Source organism: Miscanthus floridulus, chromosome 16 (assembly GCF_019320115.1).
Source record: "Miscanthus floridulus cultivar M001 chromosome 16, ASM1932011v1, whole genome shotgun sequence".
Classification (NCBI taxonomy): Eukaryota; Viridiplantae; Streptophyta; class Magnoliopsida; order Poales; family Poaceae; genus Miscanthus; species Miscanthus floridulus.
The window spans coordinates 8,924,983-8,950,323 of record NC_089595.1 but is presented as its reverse complement, the minus strand read 5'-3'; the positions used below and the strand labels follow the sequence as shown (position 1 = coordinate 8,950,323).

The window sequence follows — 25,341 nt, the reverse complement described above, 5'->3', positions numbered from 1 at the left end:
ATGTCACAATACCTCGACTATGAAAAGGACTTCATGAAGGAGTTCGAGAACCTTAGGAGACTCAGACCATCCTAATATTGTACAGCTACTTGGCTACTACGAGTCTGTCTACCCAACAATCATATGTTTTATGTAGTTTCAACACACGATTTTTTTACACCATAGAATTAAGATCCAATAACCCCCATCCTCTTTTTACCTCCAGCATTCTTCTACCTCCAGCCTTCTTCTACCTCCAAACAATCACAAATCACAAGATCACAGATCCACAGATCCACATATCACATGAAACAATTTTTTTTTTTCTATGCAAGGATAAGAGGACAAATTGCGTCCAGGTCTGATCGGAGCGAGGGGCCACGACCACAGCAGACGCGACGCAGCAGACTGACGGACCACAACGCGACCGCAGCAGACGCGACGCAGCAGACTGACGGACCACAACTGCCCACAGTTGAAAAGAGAGAGAAAGAAAATCCATGTGTTTTTTTATGCTAAAACACATGTGTGTTGTACAGCATTTCTGATGAAATAAAGCGTGTATGCGTAGAGTATGAAGGAAGGTCTGTTCTAGCTGATAAAATCTATAGAGCTCTCTGCTTTGACTATATGCATAATGGAAGTTTACAAGGGCACCTTGACGGTGAGATGATTGTGGTCCTATATAAATATGTATAATATATATTGGCAATATTTCTTACCATTACATTTTGTCCATCTCTCTCTGTTTCTGTAGATGAATCCCATGGACTGCGACTGGCAGACATGCTATAAAATTATTAAGGGGACTTGTGAGGGTTTGAATTACCTTCACGAAGGATTGGAAAAATCCTATGTTCCACTTAGATCTAAAACCTGGCAATATATTACTCGATAAGGATATGGTGCCAAAACTTGCAGATTTTGGTTTATCGAAGCTTGTCTCTAACAATCAGACTCGAGTCACATCAAGCTTTTTAGGAACAATGTAACTTAATGCCTCTCTGGACCCTATTTTATAAATCAACTAAATCATGTTTCCTAACACTCTTGCATCTACAATTTATGATGTCGTGCAGTGGATATTGTCCTCCCCAACACGTCGATTGCTACTTTTTCTCCGATAAGTTTGACATATTCAGCTTGGGTGTTGTGATGATAGAGATAATTGCTGGACCTAAAGGCTATCGCAAGTCAGTTGAAATGGGTTCCCAAGGATTTATTGATCATGTAAGTTAGGCCCCTTATCTCAGGATCCCAAAGATATATATACAAACCTCGAGCAATAGTAGTTTGTTATGCCTGACATATTTCGATACTAAATGATACACTTTCTTTATGGATCGATCTTGTAGGTACAAGAAAACTGGAGAAAAAGGATACATTAGGCAATACCAGGTTGTACATCACCAAAATATGAATGCCGTCAAGTGAAGAGATGCATTGAAATAGCACAAGAATGTGTCCGTTCTGAACGAATGCAAAGGCCTAACATTGAGGATATCATAAGTAGGCTGAATGAAACCAAAAAAAAAAAAAACCGAAGAATCAGTCACGACTTCTTCCTCACAAAACGAGACATGACACATAGTGCTATGACATCTACACAAGGTAAGAAATCAACGACACAAATGTTCTTGTTTTCTTTTCAATTGGAATGTTTGATGAATTTTATTTGGCCATATCATTATTTAGAAATTCCATGGACACTAAATAAAGAAAATCAAATGCGCATGGAGAAAGTCAATTCTTGTTCAAAAATTACGGTTTTCCTACTCCACGCCAAGAACCAATCTTGGCAGGGGAGGCTTTTGTTGGGCGCTATATATGCTTGTGTCAAAAGGATATAATTTTTTTATAAAGCTAAGGTACATTATGCATGTAGGTGATTTTCAGGGATAATTCAGTGGATTGAGGTCCACTACTCACTACTGCAAATGGAGGAGGATGTGTGTGCATCCTATGTGGTGAATGCAGCCACCTGATCGATGGAAACCTTCGCAAGACATGCCAGGGAGAATGGTTTAGCAATAGGATTTCAGTTTAATTGGTTTATTTTTAGTCCTGTGGTGATTGACTTAAGGTTGAAAGCCCCATTCATTTTGGCTTTTAAGTGCTTGTATGTAATAAGAAACAACTGATGCACCCCATATGGGTCTCTAGGGAGAATGGTTGAGCGAACTGCTGGTCCGCCTAAACTTATGCTCGACAGTTGAAGCTAACTATACAATAATATAATATAGCAGCATGATTTTGGAATAATGCAGCTGCTTGCATTTGCGCTTGACCGCTTGAGACTGAGAGGCATTAATTTTCGGTTGGTGGCTGAAGACATAGGCACCCACTGCGCAGCGTGCACATACCTGTGCTATAGCTTATCTAACAAACAATTGAAATAAAGGGCTATGATTAATTTTGCACGCACATGATTTGAGATTTGGGCGTGCCGCTCTAAACTAGGGAAGACTTAAACCAACATTTTCATTTTGACTTTTTTCCCTATATATCTACTCAACTGAGAAGGACGAGGTCCACATCGTCGGCACATTGACCAAACCAACCCCGGCATCACCACCCTCACCCTGTAGTCACTACGGGAGAAGCAAAATTTGCCGAGTGCCGGAGGCTTTGCCGAGTGTATTTTATCGGGCACTCGGCAAAGACGGTCTTTGCCGAGTGCCAAATAAAATACACTCGGTAAAAAAAACACTCGACAAAATTCGTCTTTGCCGAGTGCCTTTTTTCTGGCACTCGGCAAAGATGTATTTTGCCGAGTGTTTTTTTCGGCACACGGCAAAATGCGTCTTTGCCGAGTATCTTTTTTCTGACACTCGGCAAAGATGGAGTTTGCCGAGTGCCTTTGTTTTGGCACTCGGCAAAGAGGCATTTTGCCGTGTGCATTTTTTTGGCCCTCGGCAAATCAGTTTTTCGAATCAATTTTTGAGGCCCTAAATGAATTCAAATGAAAAACTTTTCAACTACAAAGTTGTATAACTTCTCAAGATCTACAAAGTTTATTTTTGTTATTTCTTCATTTGACAAAGCAACAATAACGTTGTTCATAAAATCTACATCTCTCATATCTCTCATATTAGTTTTATGAAAGTAGAAGAGAGATATATAAGATTTGTAAACAATGTTAGTACCACTATGTCGGATGAACAAATGAACAAAATAAACTTTGTAGATCTTGAGAAGTTATGAAATTTTGTAGTTGGCAACATTTTGATTTGAAATCTTGTCATGCAAAAACGACGTTTGAATTTGAAAATTTTAAAATTTGAATTTTTCAAAAGACCTCGGATGGAAAAACTTCCTAAATGAAAATTGTAGATCTCCAAAAGTTATGAAACTATGTAGTTGACAACTTTTTGATTTGAAATCATCTTATCATGCAAAACTACGTTTGAATCTCTCAAATTTGAAATTCGAATTTTTCAAACGACCTCGGATGAAAAAACTTACTAAATGAAAATTGTAGATATCAAAAAGTTATGAAACTTTGTAGTTGACCACTTTTTGATTTGAATTCATTTAGGGCCTCAAACAAGCAATTTACTCTAAGTTTGCCGAGTGTCTTTTTTCTGACACTCGGCAAAGATAGAGTTTGCCAAGTGTCTTTGTTTTGGCACTCGGCAAAGAGGCATTTTGTCGTGTGTATTTTTTTTGGCCCTCCGCAAATCAGTTTTTTGAATTAATTTTTGAGGCCCTAAATGAATTCAAATGAAAAACTTTTCAACTACAAAGTTGTTTAACTTCTTAAGATCTATAAAGTTTATTTTGGTCATTTCTTCATTTGACAAAGCGACAATAACGTTGTTCATAAAATCTATATCTCATATCTCTCATATTAGTTTCATCAGAGTAGAAGAGAGATATATAAGATTTATGAACAATGTTACTACCACTATGTCGGATGAACAAATGATCAAAATAAACTTTGTAGATCTTGAGAAGTTATGAAATTTTGTAGTTGGCAACATTTTGATTTGAAATCATTTTGTCATGCAAAAACAACGTTTGAATTTGAAAATTTTAAAATTTGAATTTTTCAAAAGACCTCGGATGGAAAAACTTCCTAAATAAAAATTGTAGATCTCCAAAAGTTATGAAACTATGTAGTTGATAACTTTTTGATTTGAAATCATCTTATCATGCAAAACTACGTTTGAATCTCTTAAATTTGAAATTCGAATTTTTCAAACGACCTCGAATGGAAAAACTTCCTAAATGAAAATTGTAGATCTCGAAAAGTTATGAAACTTTGTAGTTGACCACTTTTTGATTTGAATTCGTTTAGGGCCTTAAACAAGCAATTTACTCTCGATTTAGTATAATATATGAGGATAGATAACGGAATCTAGACACAAGTGATAGTGTAGTGTAGTGGTAGAGCAGCATCCCGCCGGCCGCGTTAGCCGTGGATTTTGTTCAAAAAATGCAGCGACTTCGATGGAGGCGGGCGCGCGCTGGCCGGTGGTGGCCTCCCCAGAAAAAAAAATTCGGGTTTTTTTGCTATTATTTTTGGTTTTTTCGCATTTTTATTTTGCCGAGTGTAAATCTTTGCTGAGTGTTTTTTCGGCACTCGGCGAAGTCTTTGCCGAGTGCCCGACAAAAAACACACGGCAAAGTCTGTTTGTCGACTAAAATTCGCCGAGTGTCGTTTGCCGAGTGTCGACACTCGGCAAACCCTTTGCCGAGGGTTTTTTAGGCTTTGTCGAGTGCCCCTGGCACTCGGCAAACCTCCTGATTCCCGTAGTGAGTGCCATCACCGTCGGACGCAGGATGTTGCTCGCTCCTGTTGCCTCCGTCGTTGGCCCTAATCATAGCATCCTTCTTCTCCCTATCAAACTAGCGTACTCATCACCTACACCACTTAACTGCCCTCTCTCACTATTCTGATGGGTGGGGTGTCATGCCCCCACCCCCACTATGGCACTATCGTCTCGACTACTATCATTGATGCTCTGCTGGCCTCCTTAAAGACCCCTTTACAATCGAAGAACACCACAACCTTTGTCCTATAAAACCTAAAAGAGCAGGGTTAGCGCCCGGACGTCCGGCCCCAGGCCCGTGTCTAGACGTAGCTCCGACACCTACACCCGCGTCGCATTGGACGCCCCCCGCACTCGCATCAGATCCCACACCAGCGAATCACGTCTGGCCGCCCGTGACCCATCCCGCACCAGCCACCGTGTCTGACCACCCGCGACTCAATCCCATCTTGGCTGCGCCCTAGCGTCAAGCCCGCCGCGCTCCTTCCCCGTCCACGCCTCGCTTCTCCCCCGCCGCGCCGCGCTCCTTCCCCCACCACGCCGCGCTCCTCCCCTCGCTGCGGCGCCATCCCCGATGCGCTCTGTCTTGGTAGCGCCCCTTCCCGCGTCCTAACGTCTCATCTCCTCTGCATCATCCGTCCGACCGTTGCAACATATGCAATTAATATATTCTTGAAACATACCTGTCTAGTCATTGCAACATCCAAATGAAACATATAAAACATGGGTCTGAAACAGCTGAAATATTTGGAACCACATTTGCAACATACGTCTAAAACATATGAAACATGTGGAACATATACTTGAAACATACGTGTATAGCCATTGCAACATATGCGACATCAGATCCTTTTGCAACATCAAGATGAAACACATGAAACATACAGATAAAACACATGAAACATACAGATGAAACGGGTGAAACATACGGTTGCAAAAGGCTCATCGACACGGAGCTTTACGCCGATGCGGAGTTCGATGCCACAGAGTGAAGCGGAGGTCACCGATGCGAAGCCCATCAGTGGCACGAGCCTCGGCAGTAGCCGCAGCAGGCGGATGGGCACGCAACCACGGGCGGACGGCGCTAGTCCGGGCGGGAGGCGCACGACGTAGGGCAAGCGGGCCGGTCCCCGTCCAGAAGGACGGATGCTCTGAGGGTATCATTATTGAACCTAAAACCTTAACCACTAACCTTTCTTGAGCTGCCGGATGTCGCTCTGCTCGAATCCTTGGAGACCTTGGCAGCCATGAATTATTTCTTTTTTTTCTAAAGGAAAAAGAGAGCCAAGTAGGGCGGAGGAAGACAAGACATAGGACGACGTGACTTCATGAGAGATACGACCACCACCCATCAACCAGTGTGTTAGGATGCGTGCGTGTGGTGTGAGTTGGTGCGTGAGTTCAGATACTACAGCTTGTAATCGAAGGTTGAGGCAATAAATAAAACCACCGGTCAAGCCCACATCCGCGTCACGTGCAAACACAGCCTGAAAGAAGCATTCTCGCTAAATAATTCACAACCTCTTTATTTTCCCCGGTCAATCGTGTGATAAGATAAGATAATTGTGCAACAAAATCATAAGATGAATCAGCATTATTATATACTATATGCCCTGTGTTACTTCGTTTTAACCACAAGCCACAAATTAACTGCATGCTTCTAGAGAACACACAAAACGGTTAAGTTGGCTTGCATCCTTTCCTAGTTTGTTTATTATTACTTGTAGAGAACGAAGTGTGTGTCTGAAGTGCCCAATACGTTGTGCAAGTGCAAAGATCTGACCGGGTCAGTTCAGTTCAGCTCAGCCAAGCTCAGCAGGCTTGCCGTGGAGTGTAAGCTCCTCAACTTAACGGTCCAACAGCATTGAATAATGCTTAGAAGCCGAAGAAAGGGAAACCCATCCTTTCAAAAAATGACGCCACAACTAACTAACAACCACGGTGTACACTTTCCATCCCAGTCCTTCCAATGTTCTTGTTTAGCATTATTACAAAAATATGCATGCTCCATCTGTTTCATAACGCCTGGTTCTCTACTTCTTTTAACATTCAACATTTTTTAATTAAGATTATTAAGAGAATCTTACCGTGAATTACTATGTACCATTTAAATGCTTACCATGTCATTCTCAGAATAGGTTACCTCATGTTCTCTTACCTTGATTTTACTACTTTTATTTAAAAAAAAATGCAGCAGATGTGTACAAGGAGTGTTTACATCTATCATTGTGCTTCAAATTTGGGGTAGATTAAAGATGTTGGCAAAAGACGCATGGATCATCGTCTCCGTTTCTTTCCTAGAAAATATCTCTTGGATTTAGCAGTTATCGTTTGTATTCACATTTCACCATGATTAGCTTCCGCATTAGGAGACAATGTTCTATAGGATAAATTTTAAATCTTAGAAAAATACTTATTTTCAGAGTGAGTATTAAGCAACTTTTTCGAATTTTTTTTTACCTAAGACCCTTTACCATTTCTGTTCCATTATAATTTCACGTTAAAACAGCAAAATGCTTCTTCACGCGAAAATTTTTATCAGGTCTTTTGGTGAGACTCGTGAAAGAAAGTGAAGCCTTACTGCAGACATGAAAAGATCTGGTCCTGATGGTTTGTCTACATCAGAGCATTAGCTGGTGGTTGACGTTAGGGTGGCCTGGTGGGGAATAAGATTTCCCACTCTCACATGGTTTGTTTGAGGAAAGACTTTTTTATATCTTTTTTTCACTTTTCATTCAAGGGAATAAAAAAACAAAATTTTGTGCGCATCCATTTCATTCCAAGTAAAGGGAGCACAAATGAACTGTTTTTTTCCTTGTAGAATGCAAGAGGTTCATTCAGCACACATACAATTTTAGAATACGAAGAACCACAGGATGATTTTGCACAAAAGTTGTGTGGATTCAGCAAGATTCAGGATTCTCTTTCTCTCTCTCTCTATACCAGTCTCTCTCTCTGCTGCGCTGTATCTGTCTGTGAGCCCCCTTCTCCCTCTCTCTCTCTACAGCACTGTACTGCACTGCTTGTCCCTTTCTCTCTCTTAAATCTCATCATCACATCAACCGTTCCTTCTACTGCTGCTCCTCTTCCTCGCCCCCCGCGTCGCCGCCGGGCGATCTCTCCGGCCGCCTCCGCTCCACCGAGATTGATTCCACCCACCGCTCTCACCCGCCTCCGCCCACTGTCCCCGCCGCCGCAAGATTCGCCCGGTTCCTTCAGCCCTCCTGCCGGTGCGCCGCGCCGGCGCCTGCCTACTCACCTGACCGGGCCTTAGAAAAATCCACTTTTTTTCACGGTCTCCGGTTCGGGTGCCGCCATGCACCGCGGCGACGGGAGGGACACCGTGATGCCGCGCCCGCCCGCCTGTCGCCGCACGTGAGGTGAGATCTCGCCATGTCGGGGTGGCCATCTCGCGGCGGCGGCGCCATGCCGTCTCTGCAGCTGCTGCAGCTGACGGACCGCGGCCGGGGGCTTCTCGCTTCCAGGAGGTCGGTCGGCTCGGATCACTCACTCACTCGCCAAGTTCCCTCTTTTAACTTTCTCTCGCCGTTCTTGCCAATTGCATTCCTCACCGTCCTCACTTGTGCGCCACCAACCAGGAGGACGCTCGCCGTCGTCTCCGGCGCGGTGCTTGCCGGCGGAGCTCTGGCGTACGCCCGCTCGAGCCAGAGCCGGCGGAGGAGGCGTCCGGAGGCGAATCGCGGCGGCGAAGCCGGTGCATTGGCCGCGAATGGGGACGGGTTGAGCCAGAACGGTGCCGGCGGTGGATTGGCTGCAGGAAAGCAGAAAAGGAGTGGCCTCAAATCTCTGCATTTCCTCGCTGCTATCCTACTCAAGAAGATTGGTCCCAGTGGCACGCGCTACCTTCTCGGCTTGGTATTAACAGCGGTAGGTTCTGCCATTTTCTCTGAGTAATGTACTTGTTTCAGAGATTTCAACTTTTTTTGGAGCTTTTCGCTCTTACATACTGTACACACAAGTGGTCCCAGTGTTGCTATTGGCCTACTACTGCTATCATATAAAGGAAGCATTAGTGAATTGTACACTGTATTCGTTGTAATTTCTTAACGAGGCAAGGAGTTTAATAATCCTATGCTTATGAAGAAAGTTAGCAAAAAAATAGTGAAAAGAAACAGAAACAAACAATTTAAGTCTAGTGCAGTATCATATGTTTCACCGGCTAAATTTTGAAGGCCTAAAAATGTATACTGATGGTTTAATAAAATGATACTACCGTCGCTACAAACTTCAGTTTTTTATTATTGTCATCAAACTACCTTGGGGGGGGGGGGGGTGTTTAAACTGTATTTGAAGCTACTATACTATGATCTAGAAACATTATCCTCACTGCCTTATGCTTTTCTGCAGGTGCTACGCACAGCTGTGGGGCATAGATTAGCAAGAGTTCAAGGTTTTTTGTTTAAAGCAGCATTTCTTCGGCGCGTCCCAACATTTACACGCTTGATCATAGAAAATCTTATGTTATGTTTCCTCCAATCCACATTGTATCAGACCTCAAAATACTTAACAGGCTCTTTAAGTTTGCGTTTCAAGAAAATTTTCACAGATATTGCCCATGCTGATTACTTTGAGGTACATCTGTTGTGGTTTTGCTTTTGCCTCAATTTCATTTTGTCTTCCTTCCTAGCGCACACAGTTCTTAATTGCGTCATTTCCTCAGAATGATACCATGAAGAGCATTGTAAAATTAAACTCCAAGAAAAGTTATTTCCTAAGTTTGTATCTACCAGTGCACTAATTTGGTTCTTGTTGGTATTATGTTATAGATAGTGACCATTTATAAGACTACAAGTAACCATTGCAGCAAAGGTTTACATGCGATAAAACACTAAAGCTGTTTATATAGTAGAAAAAAAAACCATAAAATACAGCAGGCAGGGGATTCTGTTTTGTCGCCTACTCTTCTGCTAGATTTATTTAAGATTAATTCCATTTCTATGATAGTCAATTACAGTATGAGATTGGTTTTGTGAACAAACGTGCATACTATTTTTCCTAACTGGAATCAGCATGCTGTTTGCCAGTAATTTTTGCTCCCACTCTTTATAGTGTCCTCATTTTCTTTATGCTAGTTGAATTTGCCCACCACTATTTTAGTACGTGCCAGCATTAATTTCTCAGTAAGGCTCTGAAGTTTATGTTGTTTTCAGTCTTAGCAGCTAGATTGTTTCCTTCTCCTACATGTCTTATTATGAGAATGCAGTTGCTTAAACTCATGCTTTCACTTTTAGCACAGTGTGGAGGTTAACTTTTTTTCATTAATTTAATGGTTCTCCTTTTTAAGTATAATCTTAACAAGACATCCCGCACTCTTGTTTGCTACAGAATATGGTTTACTACAAGATCTCACATGTGGATCATCGGATATCAAATCCGGAGCAAAGGATTGCTAGTGATATCCCAAAGTTCTCTTCTGAACTAAGTGAACTTGTACAGGATGATCTGGCTGCAGTTGCAGAAGGGTTAATATACACCTGGCGTCTCTGTTCTTATGCTAGTCCAAAATACGTGTTCTGGATTGTGGTAAAATTCTTGTTACAAAATTTCAGCAGTGATACTTCATTCACACATATAATATGCGATAGCCCATGATACCTCTATCGAAGCTGTTTCGTTAGTGCTTTTATAATGTATCACGACAACAAGTTTCTCGCCCAGTAACTGCTAGGTACTAATAGTATGTAAATGCTTTCAGGCATATGTGCTAGTTGCCGGTGGGGTATTAAGGAACTTTTCTCCTGCTTTTGGGAAGCTGAAATCTACGGAACAGCAACTAGAAGGAGACTATCGTCAACTTCATTCACGATTAAGAACACATGCTGAGAGTGTGGCATTTTATGGTGGTGAGAACAGAGAAGCATCTCATATTATGCAGCGGTTTGAGGCTCTTGTTGAGCACCTGAATCTTGTGCGTCATGAAAACTGGTGGTTTGGCATGATTCAAGATTTCTTTCTGAAGTATTTTGGTGCCACTGTGGCAGTTGTCCTTATTATAGAACCTTTCTTCTCTGGCAACCTTAGACCTGATTCATCTACCCTTGGAAGGGCTGAAATGTTGAGCAATCTTCGATATCACACAAGCGTGATCATTTCACTGTTTCAGTCTCTTGGGATCCTTTCTATCAGCACACGACGTTTAAATATCCTGAGGTACAGTTCTCCACCTATTTTAGAAATTGCTACCCTATAGTTCTGAATTGTTGAAGGTGACACTTTGCTTGAAAAGTTACTGGATTATGCTGCATGTCATCCAATTAAGTTTGATTTTGTTTTGTGCCCATGCAATTGGCAATGTGACACTTCTTGTTCCATTATTTCTGACAAATGCAGACTGAGAATAACTTTATTTCATGGAACCATTTTAGTGCTACAATCCGTTTTTTATGAAGAAGGAAGAATCTCACTTCTATTTTTTGTTGTTTGATGGTTTAATATTGTTCCAAGAAGAAGACACATTTTGCCACTTTGTGTAGTGCTTTTACGGAGACTGGAAATCATTAACATCCTCTCCCTGATATGTTACCAACCTGCACTTTTAGTTTTCAAATCCTGCCACTTATGACATTATTTTCTATATGATTTGAGTTTGACCTGTTGCATGCTGTGTTAGGTGCCTTTTCTACATTCTAGTATATGAGAATTGCCATGTCATTAAAGTTTTGCACTGATGTCCATCACAGATTTATGATTGTTTTGGTAGGAACCATACTTGATTTATGTTTGTTTTGGTAGGAACCATACTTTAGGCATAGTACAGCTGGAGAATGTTGACTTACATGCAAAAGACATTGTAACTTTGATTTTCTTTGGAATACTTTGGTGGAGTCCTGTGCTCCTTTTGTGTTCCGGATGCATTTTCTGCTCATCTGCTTTTGAGTTTTAAACTTTGCACCGTCATGATTGTGATGCGTATGGACTTTCAATGTAATTTCACAGTGGCTATGCAGACCGGATTTGTGAGTTATTGGATGTTTCACGTGAGCTGTCTGGGGTTCGTGATAGATCACTGAATCACAATTCTCCTGGAAATTATGTCAGTGAAGCAAACCATATAGAATTTTCAGATGTTAAGGTAATAACATGCCGGTTGAGTTATATTCATTTTTATTTGCTATGTATTTCCTACTTCTGATGTCAAATGGTTGCAGGTAGTCACACCTGCAGGTAATGTTTTGGTTGATGATTTGACTCTCCGGGTAGAAACTGGTTCTAATCTTTTGATCACTGGTAATCTTCTATAAAGCATTTGCTATTCTGAATTTAGACTTGCGACTTAACTATCACGTTGGTTTCTGTGATGAAACTTGAATGGACTTATGGGCTGATATGCAAATTTATGCAACTATGTATCCTTAGCTTGATGTTCATTTCTATTTAACATGTTGTAGACCATTTGGGGATCATCTACAGCTATTTGATTGTGTGATAATGAAGTAGCAATGTTGGATATGATGTGATGGAAGTCTTTACATGTCTTGCACCCTCTTGGAGGATAGTGTTAAAATGTCTTGCGCGTATTCTTTGACCTTAGATTCTTTTTTTATGTCTTGTTACGATCTCAAACTCTCAATATGTATACATCTTTGCACAAAATATCTGTTTGAAAATCTTATGTCCCACTGTGCTAACAATTTTATGGATTTACACTCCTTCCAGGTCCCAATGGTAGCGGAAAAAGCTCCCTTTTTCGGGTCCTTGGGGGTCTATGGCCACTTGTATCTGGCCACATTGTTAAACCTGGTGTTGGTTCAGATCTAAATAAGGAGATCTTTTATGTTCCGCAAAGACCATACACAGCTGTTGGAACTCTACGTGAACAGCTAATCTATCCTCTTACGGCAGATCAGGAGATTGAACCACTTACCTATGATGGAATGGTGGACCTTCTAAAGAATGTAATGCTATTCAAGTTGCGTTTTACATTGGATATTGTGGCTTCTTGAACTACAACTTTTGAGTATATGAACCTACTGGAATTTTTAACCATGCTCCTTTTGCAGGTTGACCTGGAATATTTGCTTGAACGCTATCCTCTTGATAAGGAAGTTAACTGGGGTGATGAGCTGTCCCTCGGCGAGCAGCAAAGATTGGGAATGGCCAGGTTATTCTACCATAAGCCAAAGTTTGCCATTCTTGATGAGTGCACTAGTGCTGTGACAACTGATATGGAAGAACGTTTTTGCAAAAAGGTTCGAGCTATGGGTACATCCTGCATAACAATATCTCATCGACCAGCTTTAGTTGCATTTCATGATATTGTTCTATCCTTGGACGGTGAAGGAGGTTGGAATGTCCAGCATAGAAGGTTAAAACTTATAGCCCTTGAGATAAATTGTCAAACGTTTGTTCTTCCAAAAATTAATTCACTAGAAATTAGTAACACACCTAATTTTGCAGGGATGACTCATCCTTTTCCACCGAAGAATCTGATTTTTCATCATCAGAAACTGATCGTAAATCTGACGCACTGACTGTTCAAAGGGCTTTTATGAGCAGGGCAAAGGTATATGATTCTGGTCTTCTGAATTTCTGTTCCAATTTCCATCATTATTAACAGCTTTTCTTATGCTGCTGTTTTATGGGGCTTCCTTACCAGAGCAATGCTTCATTGGGGTCCAAGGATCATTCATACTGTACAGAGGTTATAGCAACTTCCCCTAAGGTGGAAATAGAACATGCAGCACGGACATCTCGAATTCCACATTTACGATGTCACCCAAGACCTTTGCCTCTCAGAGTAGCTGCAATGCTAAAAATACTAGTATGTTCTTCTCCTTTATGCTTCACAATTCCTCTTTAGATTTGTGTTTCCCAATGATTCGTGTTCAGGAAGGGCGGGCCTGGTGCAAGCGGTAGAGTCTTACCGCCTGTGACCGGAAGGTCCCGGGTTCGAGTCACGGTCTCCTCGCATTGCACAGGCGAGGGTAAGGCTTGCCACTGACACCCTTCCCCAGACCCCGCACAGAGCGGGAGCTCTCTGCACTGGGTACGCCCTTTAATGATTCGTGTTCAGCCTTCACTGTAGAATTCAGATAACTTTGCTTGTTGGTAACAAGTTGCTCTCTGTTTGAACAAAAGCTATATATGCTATAATAATTAATAACCTTTCGAGTATACTAATCAATTAATGTACTACAAACTCAGTAACTATTAGAAAAAAGAAGGTTGCGCACATAGATCTGATGAAGTACCCTAAACTATCTCTAGGAACTTTGTCCCCTGTGCTGATACAATTTGAAATTCTTATTCTATTCTCATTTACTTTGTTCCCCAGGTTCCTAGACTATTTGATAAACAAGGCGGGCAGTTGCTTGCTGTTGCTGTTCTTGTTTTCTCTCGTACATGGATCTCTGATCGTATTGCTTCGTTGAATGGTTCTTGTTTTAACCCTTTGATATCTTCCATTGTTAGAAAAGCTGCAAGTGTAATTCTCATATGATACTTCAAATCTTACCAGGGACAACTGTGAAGTTTGTCTTGGAACAGGACAAAGCTGCCTTTATTCGCTTGATTGGTGTCAGTATTCTACAAAGTGGTGCAAATTCTTTTGTGGCACCATCTCTTAGGTAATTATGGTTAACTCTATATTAAGAGATTTATCGCTGGGTAATTGTTACACATGGAGGCCACAGGGCTTGTTGCTGCAGCATTAGTGCATGTGGGGCATCAGCCATTTAGCTGCAAGCACCAAGAGACATAGCTTGAAATGCAGCAAGATGGCAGCACCTCCCATAGGAATAGATAAGGGTAGGAAGTTGTTGATTATTTGGATCATTATCACGTTATCTTAATATAAGGAAGTTGCATTATTTGCCATGTATCGGATTTTGGTGTTAATTGCATGCACATCACCTTGGTTGATTAGTGCATGCATATCAGGTGGTTAGTTACTTAGTTTCCATCTAATTGGGAGTCCTGTGCTTGCATATCGAAGAAATTCTCTAGTCCCTCTTTCTCCAACCAGCCTCAGAATGTTGACTAATGGCATGGGAGAGCCCCCCAGTCAGCTGGCCAATGTGATCACCCTAACTTCGGTCACCCATTCCCAATTGTTCACATAACAGTGAGTAATAAATAATCATCGTAGATTTCAAACGAAGCACATGCAGTGTTCTAGCCAGTGACTTGTAATAAATTATCACTGATTCATCACATTTCAGTAAACAAACTATACGATCAAAGTTTTCTTTAGTGGGGAGTATTTAATGTAGGCTTTGAAATACATTTTTGGGGGCATGCAAGTTTAAGCTTGGGGGGATTTAAGGTCACTTCTGTACATGTTTAATTTCCAGGTCTCAAATAATATGTATCTGTGCAGGACCCTTACTGCAAAACTTGCCCTTGGATGGCGAATTCGCATGACCAATCATTTGCTTCGATATTACTTGAAAAGAAATGCATTCTACAAGGTATATCCTCAAGCAAAAAAAACGCAAACACATTATTGCTTTATTTTCCTTTTTTGGTTAACCTGCCATACATTATTGCTTCTCTATATACTAGTTATGGTACCAAAATACTCTGTAGGTGGTGTGGCAGCTGTTCTGATATTCATTTTGATACGTCATTTATTTATCTACACAGTCTGTACTAGTGGAGAGTTGGAGACTTTTGTTCAGAATGAAATGCTGGGGTTGTTAGGCATGCTTATTTGATCAAACTAGCCTACTGAGTAATTGTACGGGTATGGCTTACGGAGCCAGCAGTTTGAAATTTGATTCATGGGTTTTCAATGGCAAGGTAGCCAAGTGCTTGAGATTTCTACTGAAATGTACCCAGTATTGAAAAGTACACATTTAAGAAGTGCTCCTTTTGGCTAAACAATAAATAGAAATACTCCAAATTTGGAAACTTTACCTTCTCAAAATGCTTTTTTTTTAACGCAATTCTCAAAATGCTTTAGAAGTTGTAATATGAATGCTCCACTCTGCATTATGGGATAAGATGCTTGTGGCTCCAGCACTCCAGCAGGCACATCAACGTTGTGTTGGCCCACGCTGGAAAAAGTAGGGTGCAGGTAACGGGAGGAAAAAAGATGGCAGGGAAATATGTCTGACAGTTTGATCTGGGACTTGACCCCATGTCCTGATTCCAATGCATTTATTTGTTCCTACTATGTAAAAAATGAAGATACTGGGAGATGGCCAAACCATCAAGCTGTCTTATGGTGGCATTAGTCGTTGGCTAGTTGCCAAAGGTGACAACTGCGTTAGGGTTGGGATGGACAGGAAGAAAGAAGTAACAAGCCTTGAGAAAGTTGCATGACACTTCTAGGAGCAAAGATAACCTTTCTGTTGTTGGCCTCTAATATTCAGTGTACATTATGCAACCAGAACACGAGTATATTCTGTCAAATTACATCGCTTTATTGTGATTGGGACTGAGTTTTGGTCAAATGATATTTTGGTGTTTTTCCTAAATGTGTCCATGCCTAGTATTATCTTGTTGTGCTGGGGTTCTGGCTGTGAGAATAAGATTGCATATCACACGACGGTAATACTGTGGGTGACTGAAGCTAATAAGTTATAATGGTGTATGATTTCAGGTATTCAACATGTCAGGTAAAAGTATTGATGCAGACCAAAGATTAACACTTGATGTAGACAAGTTGACCACTGACCTTGCCGGCCTAGTTACTGGAATGGTAAAACCGCTAGTTGACATTCTTTGGTGAGTTATCCTTGTACCTACTGCTAATCATGAACTTGGTTTGAGTTTCGGTTAGAATCCTAGAATTCATTGTGCTAATTGCAGCTGAATTCACCAGGTTTACATGGAGAATGAAGCTCTTATCTGGACGAAGAGGAGTTGCTATACTGTATGCTTACATGTTACTGGGTTTGGGCTTTCTGAGAGCTATATCCCCTGACTTTGGTCGTCTCTCAGGCCAAGAACAAGAACTTGAAGGAACATTCAGGTAAAATACTGCATATGTTGTTGTGTCTTAGTAGAGCTTTTCATGCCATTTAAAGATTCTAGATGTTAATCTGGTGAACTTTTATAAGGTTCATGCACTCGAGACTGCGGACACATGCTGAATCAATTGCTTTCTTTGGTGGTGGTTCAAGAGAAAAGGCGGTGAGTTCCATCATGCTAAATGGATAATGCCCAAGTTCATACAATGAGAATTGTTTAGGAAAAAGTCCAAATTACTCCCCTCAAGTTTGGCCTATGTCCAGTTAACCCTCTAAACCAATGTTTGGTTTGATTTGCTCCCCAACCATTTAAGTTGGTCCAATTTACCACCTAACAAGATTTTTTATTTTGTTTCTCTGCGTACTAGTTGAGCCTGATTTGCGAGATGAGAGATGACATCATAATTTATGTATTAAAAAAATATATCATAATTTTTTCATCATTATTTTGATAGGTTAGGACATTTAATAATAAATTAACACTAGAGATACAAAATTGTAAGAAACATAATGATAAAAAATCGTAAAATATTTTTTAACATAAATATGATGACCATTAACGTCTCCCAAAAATTGACGTTAAAACTTAACTTGTACGTGGAGAAACAAAAAAGATAAATCTTGTTAAGGGGTAAACTGGACAAACTGAAATAGCTGAGTAAATGCCGCGCGGTGGGGGGTGGGGGTGGGGGGCATAGATAGGATGGTATAATGTGGACCATGACAAGGCTCTTTCCTCTCATACATGTATAACAGCAATTCCATTTTCTGATGCATCTCTATGGTACTTGCAGAGATCATTTAGTGTTTTAAAAACTGTTATTGTGTTTCCTAAATTTTCCATTGTATTTGCAGTTCAATGCACATGTTATGTTTACAGTTTCCATGTTAAAGATTTTTTTCCCCCAATAGCTTCTGCTACCTTTATTTTGTTAAATGAGATGACCTTAACTTTTCTGCTTGTTATCTATTCTTCTCATATTTCAGATGGTTGAGGCTAAATTCGTCAAGTTAATTAACCACTCAAAGATTCTTTTGAGGAAACAGTGGCTTTATGGTATTGTTGATGATTTTGTAACAAAGCAACTTCCGCACAATGTAACGTGGGGTCTGAGTCTGTTGTATGCTTTGGAGCACAAGGGAGACAGAGCTTTAACCTCAACTCAAGGTTACTAATCTTCAAAACTCTACCATTTTTCCAAACTATATTAGTTCCCATCTTATAAACATCCTGAAATGCATTTTTCTTTTGCTTCTCGTGCAACAGGAGAGTTGGCACATGCCCTGCGGTTCTTGGCTTCAGTGGTGTCACAGAGCTTCATAGCCTTCGGCGACATTCTTGAGTTACATAAGAAGTTCCTTGAACTTTCTGGTGGGATTAACCGGATCTTTGAGCTTGAGGAGTTTACACGCTTCGCTCAAAGAAGTAAGTTCAGTTTGCTAGGACTTAATAGACAGTAGCAATAAGCAATCATGTTAAATTCTCTAATTTCAATATTTTTCATTAATGATTATATAGTTGGTTTGTCATGTGTGCATATTAGTGTAACACTAAACATAATATATTAGGGTAGTAAGTATTCCTGTTGTTGCTGACATGTCAGGTTGCCGCAATGTTTGCTCTAAAAACTCTACTGGCATTTTTGTACAGAATGTTTATTATGATTGAGCTTGTCACCTCCTAGGAGTTTTCTACATGTTCGCTATAAGAAAATATTCTTATAGAAGGTTTTTTACCTTTTCATCATGCCAAGTTTAATAGTAATGCTGCATAGCAATGGGCTGAAAACCGTGCAGTGTTCTTAAGGTTTTGTCAGCTGTTGTGGGTTTGTTTCAATGCTAGGAACTGGCAGAAAAGTTAATAATTTCATTTCAACCACCCTGAGAAAGCTAAAAATGATATGGCCATTAGTTAAGTTTTTGCAACCTCTTCTTACTTCCTAGATGAGGTAATGGTTGCCTTATATGGGCTTTCTTCCCCTTTTTCTCTCTTTAATATAAAGATACACAACTCTCCTGCATGTTTGAGAAAAAAGTTTTTTTATTCTGAACTTGCTTTTGAAATCAATGTTCGCCCAGATACTGCGGTGTCTTACAATGCCATCAGTGTAGCCTCAGAAGAAATTATTTCATTTCATGAAGTGGACATTGTAACACCATCACAGAAGCTGTTGGCTAGAAAACTCTCGTGCAATGTGGTACAAGGGAAAAGCCTTCTTCTGACTGGTATTCAGTCTTTGTGCAGGCAACCTTTTTTTTATCTTCTGCTCAGCAGTGAGCTTATATTGTCATGATTCATTTTTTGTTTTGCTGAAGGTCCCAATGGTAGTGGAAAGAGTTCTATTTTTAGAGTGCTCAGGGATCTGTGGCCCACCTTCTCTGGGAGAGTTACCAAGCCCTCAGAAGGGATGTTTCATGTTCCTCAACGGCCATATACCAGCCTGGGTACTCTGCGGGATCAGATCATATACCCTCTCTCAATGGAGGAAGCGAAGATAAAAGTTCTTTCATTACATAGATCTGGTAGGCCCACCTCTTGAAATAGCTCTGTTGAATTAGTAAGAACCTTGTATTATGATTAGCTAGGAGCATGCCAGTTGATTGGAAGTTATATTGTTGCTTGTCCTGGTAACGGGAAAACTGTGGTAATATAGGTAGCAATTCTAGTGCCTCTGTACTGCTGGATGATCACCTGAAGACAATTCTAGAGAATGTCCGGCTGCTGTATCTTCTAGAAAGAGAAGGGTGGGATTCTACACCAAACTGGGAAGATGTTCTGTCGTTAGGAGAACAACAGAGGCTTGGGATGGTCAGTATTAACTGGCAGACCACCTTTATTTGTTCCTTTTTCATTTTCTTCGCTATTGAGTTAATTGAAAGTCACTCTCTTCCTTTTGTCAGGCTCGTTTGTTTTTCCATCATCCTAAGTTTGGTATCCTCGATGAGTGCACCAAGTACGTGTTCTGTCACAATGCTCTTTTGATTTCTTTCATTTCCTTTTCTCTTTCCTTATCAATTACTGTGGGTCCTAAATTTGTACTTGATTGCAGTGCTACGAGTGTTGATGTTGAAGAGCATCTGTACAGACTTGCAACTAGCATGGGCATAACTGTGATCACTTCCTCACAAGTAAGCATTTGGACAATCCCTGCGATAAAATTTCTGATGGTGGTGAACCGTAAAAAAAAAAAAAGATGCTGAATTTGTTGTCAATTAATTGACAACTTGCTTTCCGAAATGAATTGGTCGTGTTGCTGAAACTTTTGTCCAATTACAGAGGCCTGCTTTGATACCTTTCCATGCCTTGGAGCTGAAGCTCATTGATGGCGAAGGGAACTGGGAGCTATGTGCGATCCAGCAGTGAATGATGGTACCCATTAGGAGTTGATGCCATCAAATGCACTGTCTGCTGCATGTACAAAAGCAAGCAGCTAGCCCATTATTGCCATTGTGTATAGACAATGTTGGAAGATGCTATATATATATATCCTTGTCAGAATCTGCCTCACGTTTAGCAGCAAAGCATTGTTAGTGAAGTGAGGGGGCATGTGATTGTGAGCCATGGTATGTGGTAGGGGTTCGCTTTGAGGCGTTTTGGACTTGAGTTCCTATAGTAGCTGGATAGCAGAGCAGAAGGGTTGTGAGTTAGTAGAAGCTGTACCTATTGGTTCATTACATTATATTGATCCTGTGTAGTAGATGTATATGACAGGCAAGGCAATAAATAAATATAATGTGGAATTGTGGATGCTACTGCTCTTCATTCTGATGAATTTGTGCTATCGGTTGGGGTCTTGTGATGTATATATGCATGTCGATATGACAGGCCATCAGAAATTGAATCAGGTGTGGTTGGGAAATTGTTCAACGTTAAGCTGCATGCAGCGTAGAGGCTGTATATCTGCATGTAAATGACAAATTGACAATAATCTGTTACAATGCTATTTGAGCTCTTATTAGTTTCGTTAGAAAAAACATTTCTGTTTTTTTAACAAACCAAGCAGTAAAGCTTTATTGATCAAGAATTGTTACATCGTTTGATAGAAGATCAACAATAAAGCTAGGGGGATCATCGTCCTAAATACAATCATTTTTCTAAAGCATAGCCCGCCTTGCCAGTTCATGAGCCACTTGGTTTGTTTCCCTTCTGTAGTGCTCTATGGAAATCTCCTGGAATCCTAACTAGATAGCTTGACATTCATCATATATGACCGCTCCTGAATTAGCTGTGAATCCTTCGTCACCCATAATGTCAACCACTTCCATGCGACGCCACCACCATTCCGCCTGAGCTATCTCTGATGATGGCACCCATACTTCCGCATCCCATATCCTCATCAAAAGAAGCATCAACATTTAACATCACCACATCTTCCGGTGGTTTTTGCCAACCTTGTCTAACTGTGACACCCTTTTTTTTGCAGCCAATTTATAATTCTTTGTGAGAGTAGCAATAGAGAGGCCAGACCTTGATGGTCGTTGGGTGCTTTCCCCATGCACCCGCTGCCTTCTTTCCCACCAGAGATACCAGCCTCCTGTCAAGATCAGCTCTGGAAATCCAACTCCCAGTGCTTGAATTTGCTCTCCTCTTCTAATGCTTTCTTCTAGAATGACGGATCCCGAGCGATCGGTACCCAGAAGTTGTTCTTTCTTCTCCCACATTCCTAGCAATCTCCAGACTGCTCTTGCTCGATCACATGTGAAAATTATATGCCTGATATCTTCCGCGCCATTCTGACAGACCGGACAACCAGACACGTTGGAGATGTGTCTGTTGGCTAGAATAGCTCGACATGGAATCAACCCAAGAAGCGCTCGCCAACCAAATATTTTGATCTTTCCTGGCACGTCCAGCTTCCACAGGCGTTTCCAAACTTCAGTGCTGCTCACACCGCCCCCTTGGAGGGCCACCATTCGCTGCCCAAACCTCCTTTTCCATTCACCATGATAAGCGGATTTAACCGAGAAGATGCCATTTCTATTGTAGTGCCAGGCAACAAAATCTTCCCTCCCTGGTGTGACTGGAATTTGCAGAATCCGGTTTACATCCACATTCCAGAAAATAGATTTTACCAGCTCAACGTCCCATGTTGAATCAATAGGATTGATAAGCTCATCAACTGTTGTAATAATATTATTACCTCTGGGCGTTAAGATCTTCAGATTATGACTTCATGGAATCCAATTATCCTCCCATATATTAATTTGTGTGCCATCTCCAACTCTCCAAATATATCCTTGCTTGAAACACTCAAGTCCCGTCAGAATACTTTGCCATGTATAAGAGCAACCGCTTTTCATCTTGGCTTTCAAAAGTTTGCCATCAGCATAGTAGCGCGCCCTAAGAACTCTCGCACATAGGGAGTCAGGTTCACTAAGAAGTCTCCAAACTTGCTTTGCTAACATAGCAGAGTTGAAGGACTATAGATCTCTGAACCCCATCCCTCCTTTTTCTTTCGGCATGCACAACTTAAACCATTGTTGCCAATGAATCCTTTTCTGATCATTGTCATTACCCCACCAGAACTGCGAAATAGCGCTTGTTATTTCTTTGCATATGTTTTTAGGAATTTTAAACACCATCATCGCAAATACCGGCACAGCTTGAGCAATAGATTTTATAAGGATCTCTTTACCACCCATGCTTAGAATTTTCTCCTTCCAGCCATTTATTCTCATAGCAACCCTGTCAATTAAGTGACGAAAGCAATCGCCTCACTGATTTTTTGTCCCGAGCTGGCACAATATTTATTCAGAATATCCATGAGACAATCTGTGTTTTTCTTATCTGCGTGCATAAGTACGAGGGAATCATCTGCAAATAGGAGATGAGAAATAACTGGTGCTCCCCTGCATACTTTGACGCCCTCCAACTCCCCTCTCTCCTCGGCTCCCCTCAGCATACATGAGAGCCCTTCAGCTACTAATAAGAACAGATATGGTGACAATGGGTCACCCTGACGCAGCCCCCTTGTTGGTAAAAAAGTTTATGTTTCAATAGAATTGAATCAAACTTTGTAACTCACCGAGATGACACATGCCATTATCAATTTGATCCAGCACTGGTCGAACCCCATCTTCTTCATAATTCTCTCAGGAAAGGGCCATTCAACTCTATCATAAGCTTTGTTCATGTCCAACTTCACAGCACACAACCCCCTCTTCCCCTTCTTCTTCTTCTTCTTCTTCTTCTTCTTCTTCTTCTTCTTCATAGTATGAATACATTCATAAGCCAAGAGAATGTTATCTGTGATTAACCTCCCGGGAACAAAAAGCACTCTGGTGGTGACTAATGATATCGGGTAAGATAACTTTGAGTCTATTTGATAAAACTTTTGAAATTACCTTATACACCACATTGCATAGTGAAATAGGCCTGAACTGCGCCACTTTTTCTGGATTGTTCACCTTTGGGATCATACATAACAATAGTGGTCTCGTTCCACCCAGCTGGAATGGTAGCATTGTTAATCGCGTACTTCATCCACCAGATCATTGCCAAGCATACCCCAAAACCGCTTAAAAAATAGCATGTAACCCATCCGGACCCGGGGCTTTTAAATCTCCAATACTAAACAACGCGTTCCTGACCTCTTCCCTATCAAAAGGAGCCAAAAGCAGATGATTCATATCAGTTGTGACCCTGCGGTTCACATCTGATAGCACAATTTGCTCAATATGATTAACCTCCGATGAAAAAAGGTTAACAAAATAATCCTTTACCATCTCCTTCATCGTGTCATTATCCTCATGTTTTACCCCTTGATCATCAATTAAACCGCTGATCCAATTTTTCTTCCTTTGGCCTGACTCAAACTGATGGAAAAAAAATTGTGTTTCTGTCGCCATGTTTGAGCCAATTGGCTCTCGCCCTTTGAATCCACACAATTTCCTCCTGCTCAAGTAGCAGCTCCAGCCGAAGCAAAATTTCTTTCTGAGCTGCCAACGGCTCATCAGACATTAGCCCTCGTCTCAGATTTTCAAGTTCTCTCCTTAAACTTCTTCATTCGCTGGACCGGTTTCTTCAAAACATCACGGTCCCAAACATGCAGGTCGGTGTGCACATCATTCACCTTCGCCATCGGATCCGGCCCTTGGCCTTGTGCTGCTGCTCTTGCCCACGCTGCCTGTACAATCTCGTTCACCGTCTCCTGGCTTCAAATCTTCGTACTCCCCCTCTACTTGGTACAGTAGTATCTCCGCTCACACCTGTCGCGTCAAGAATAAGTGGACGGTGGTCAGACTTCACCATCTCACCGTTCACTAGTCTTGCATTGGGGCACAACAAATTCCAATGAGCATTAGCTACCCCACGGTCCAAACGCTCTCTTGTCTTTCCTCTCTGCCAAGTGAAGAGATCACCTACATAACCCACATCTTCTAGGCCACAGTCCATGAGAGCACCCTGGAATGCTTGCAAGTGAGACTGTGTTCTTGCCCTCCCCCCTTCTTTCTCATGGTGATACAAAATTTCATTAAAGTCACCTAGAACCAGCCATGGCAGAGCTAAGTTACCATGCAGAGAACGCAAAGCAGCCCAAGTCTGATCCTTGGATCGCCATAGATGCCCGTAAGTCTCCAGTTTTCCACACCTTTAATCACCACGTCAATGAAGTATTGTGAAACACTTTGACAATGGATCACAAACTCCTTCCTCCGCAACATAAGCAAATCACCGCTGCGACCATCACTCTCATGAATAAAAAAGTGATCACACCCCAAATTTCGCTTTAAATTTTCTGCCTTCACATTCCCCATATGTGTCTCAGACAGAAAAAGCACATCCGGTTTCTCTCGCCTCTGGATCTCCAGAAGCGCACGAACTGCCCAGGCGCTTGCAAGGCCCTGGCAGTTCCAAGCTAGTATTTTCATTGTGCCCGGTCACCCTCCTCATCAGAGGGCGCCGATTCAAATAAAGGGTTGTTTGTAACTTCACCACCTGCCTTGCTTCTCCTCATTCTCTTCTTCTCTTGTTCTTTCTGTGGACTGGTCGCTGTTGCACTTGGAACAGCGCCTTCCAGGAGTTGAACATGCTGTGCTACAAGTCCTTTGCCATCAACCTCTGTAACCTCCCTTTTTCTAGAATTTTTTTCAGCATCTGAATCCCCTCCTCCCCATTCGAAGTATCCATCTCCTCGATATCTTCTGCAGAATCAACAGCCTGAAGACGTGCATTTCTGTTACTATTATGCTTTTCGTACCCTTTTTTTTTTACTCATGAAAACGTGCATTGCTCATTCAATGGACAGGGTGCCGAAGGTTGTGGGGCACCAAAAAAGAGAGGGCTGCTATAGCTCGTATGGAATTAGGCGCACCTAATAAAATGAAGCAGCTGCAGAGAAAATCAATGCAAAGCCATCCTTTTAATTTGGGTCCTAAATTATTTCCCCCCTTTTTCTGATCCGAAAACTTCGTAGGATGACATAAAAGTAGCATTGAAAAGGCAGATGGAAATGTGCAAATAAAAAAGAAGAAAAACAAGGATGGAAATGTGCACAAAAAAAAGAAGAAAAATAGCATTGAAAAGGCAGGTGCAAACAAAAAATATTAAATAATAATAAGGATGGAAATGTGCACAAAAAAAGAATATAAAATAATGACATGGAAATGTGCAAATAAAAATATAAGAAAAAATAATAAGGATATAAATG

The 25,341-nt window shown here is 41.2% G+C and overlaps 1 protein-coding gene and 1 pseudogene across 1 annotated transcript; both read left to right on the top strand.

Moving 5' to 3' along the window:
• Window positions 1-8,138, top strand: LOC136510232 (probable serine/threonine-protein kinase PBL7; annotated as a pseudogene).
• Window positions 7,748-20,443, top strand: LOC136510134 (ABC transporter D family member 1-like). Its single transcript, XM_066504699.1, has 25 exons — window positions 7,748-8,242; window positions 8,354-8,642; window positions 9,123-9,347; window positions 10,101-10,298; window positions 10,471-10,925; window positions 11,712-11,847; window positions 11,924-12,002; window positions 12,432-12,670; window positions 12,776-13,080; window positions 13,173-13,278; window positions 13,372-13,536; window positions 14,050-14,149; window positions 14,233-14,341; window positions 15,094-15,184; window positions 16,321-16,445; window positions 16,543-16,692; window positions 16,781-16,853; window positions 17,678-17,858; window positions 17,958-18,116; window positions 18,770-18,916; window positions 19,007-19,213; window positions 19,345-19,499; window positions 19,592-19,644; window positions 19,741-19,819; window positions 19,968-20,443. Exons 1-25 carry the CDS (start codon window positions 8,148-8,150, stop codon window positions 20,052-20,054), a joined length of 4,008 nt encoding a protein of 1,335 aa, XP_066360796.1. The 5' UTR covers window positions 7,748-8,147; the 3' UTR covers window positions 20,055-20,443.
• Window positions 20,444-25,341: the final 4,898 nt, after the last annotated feature.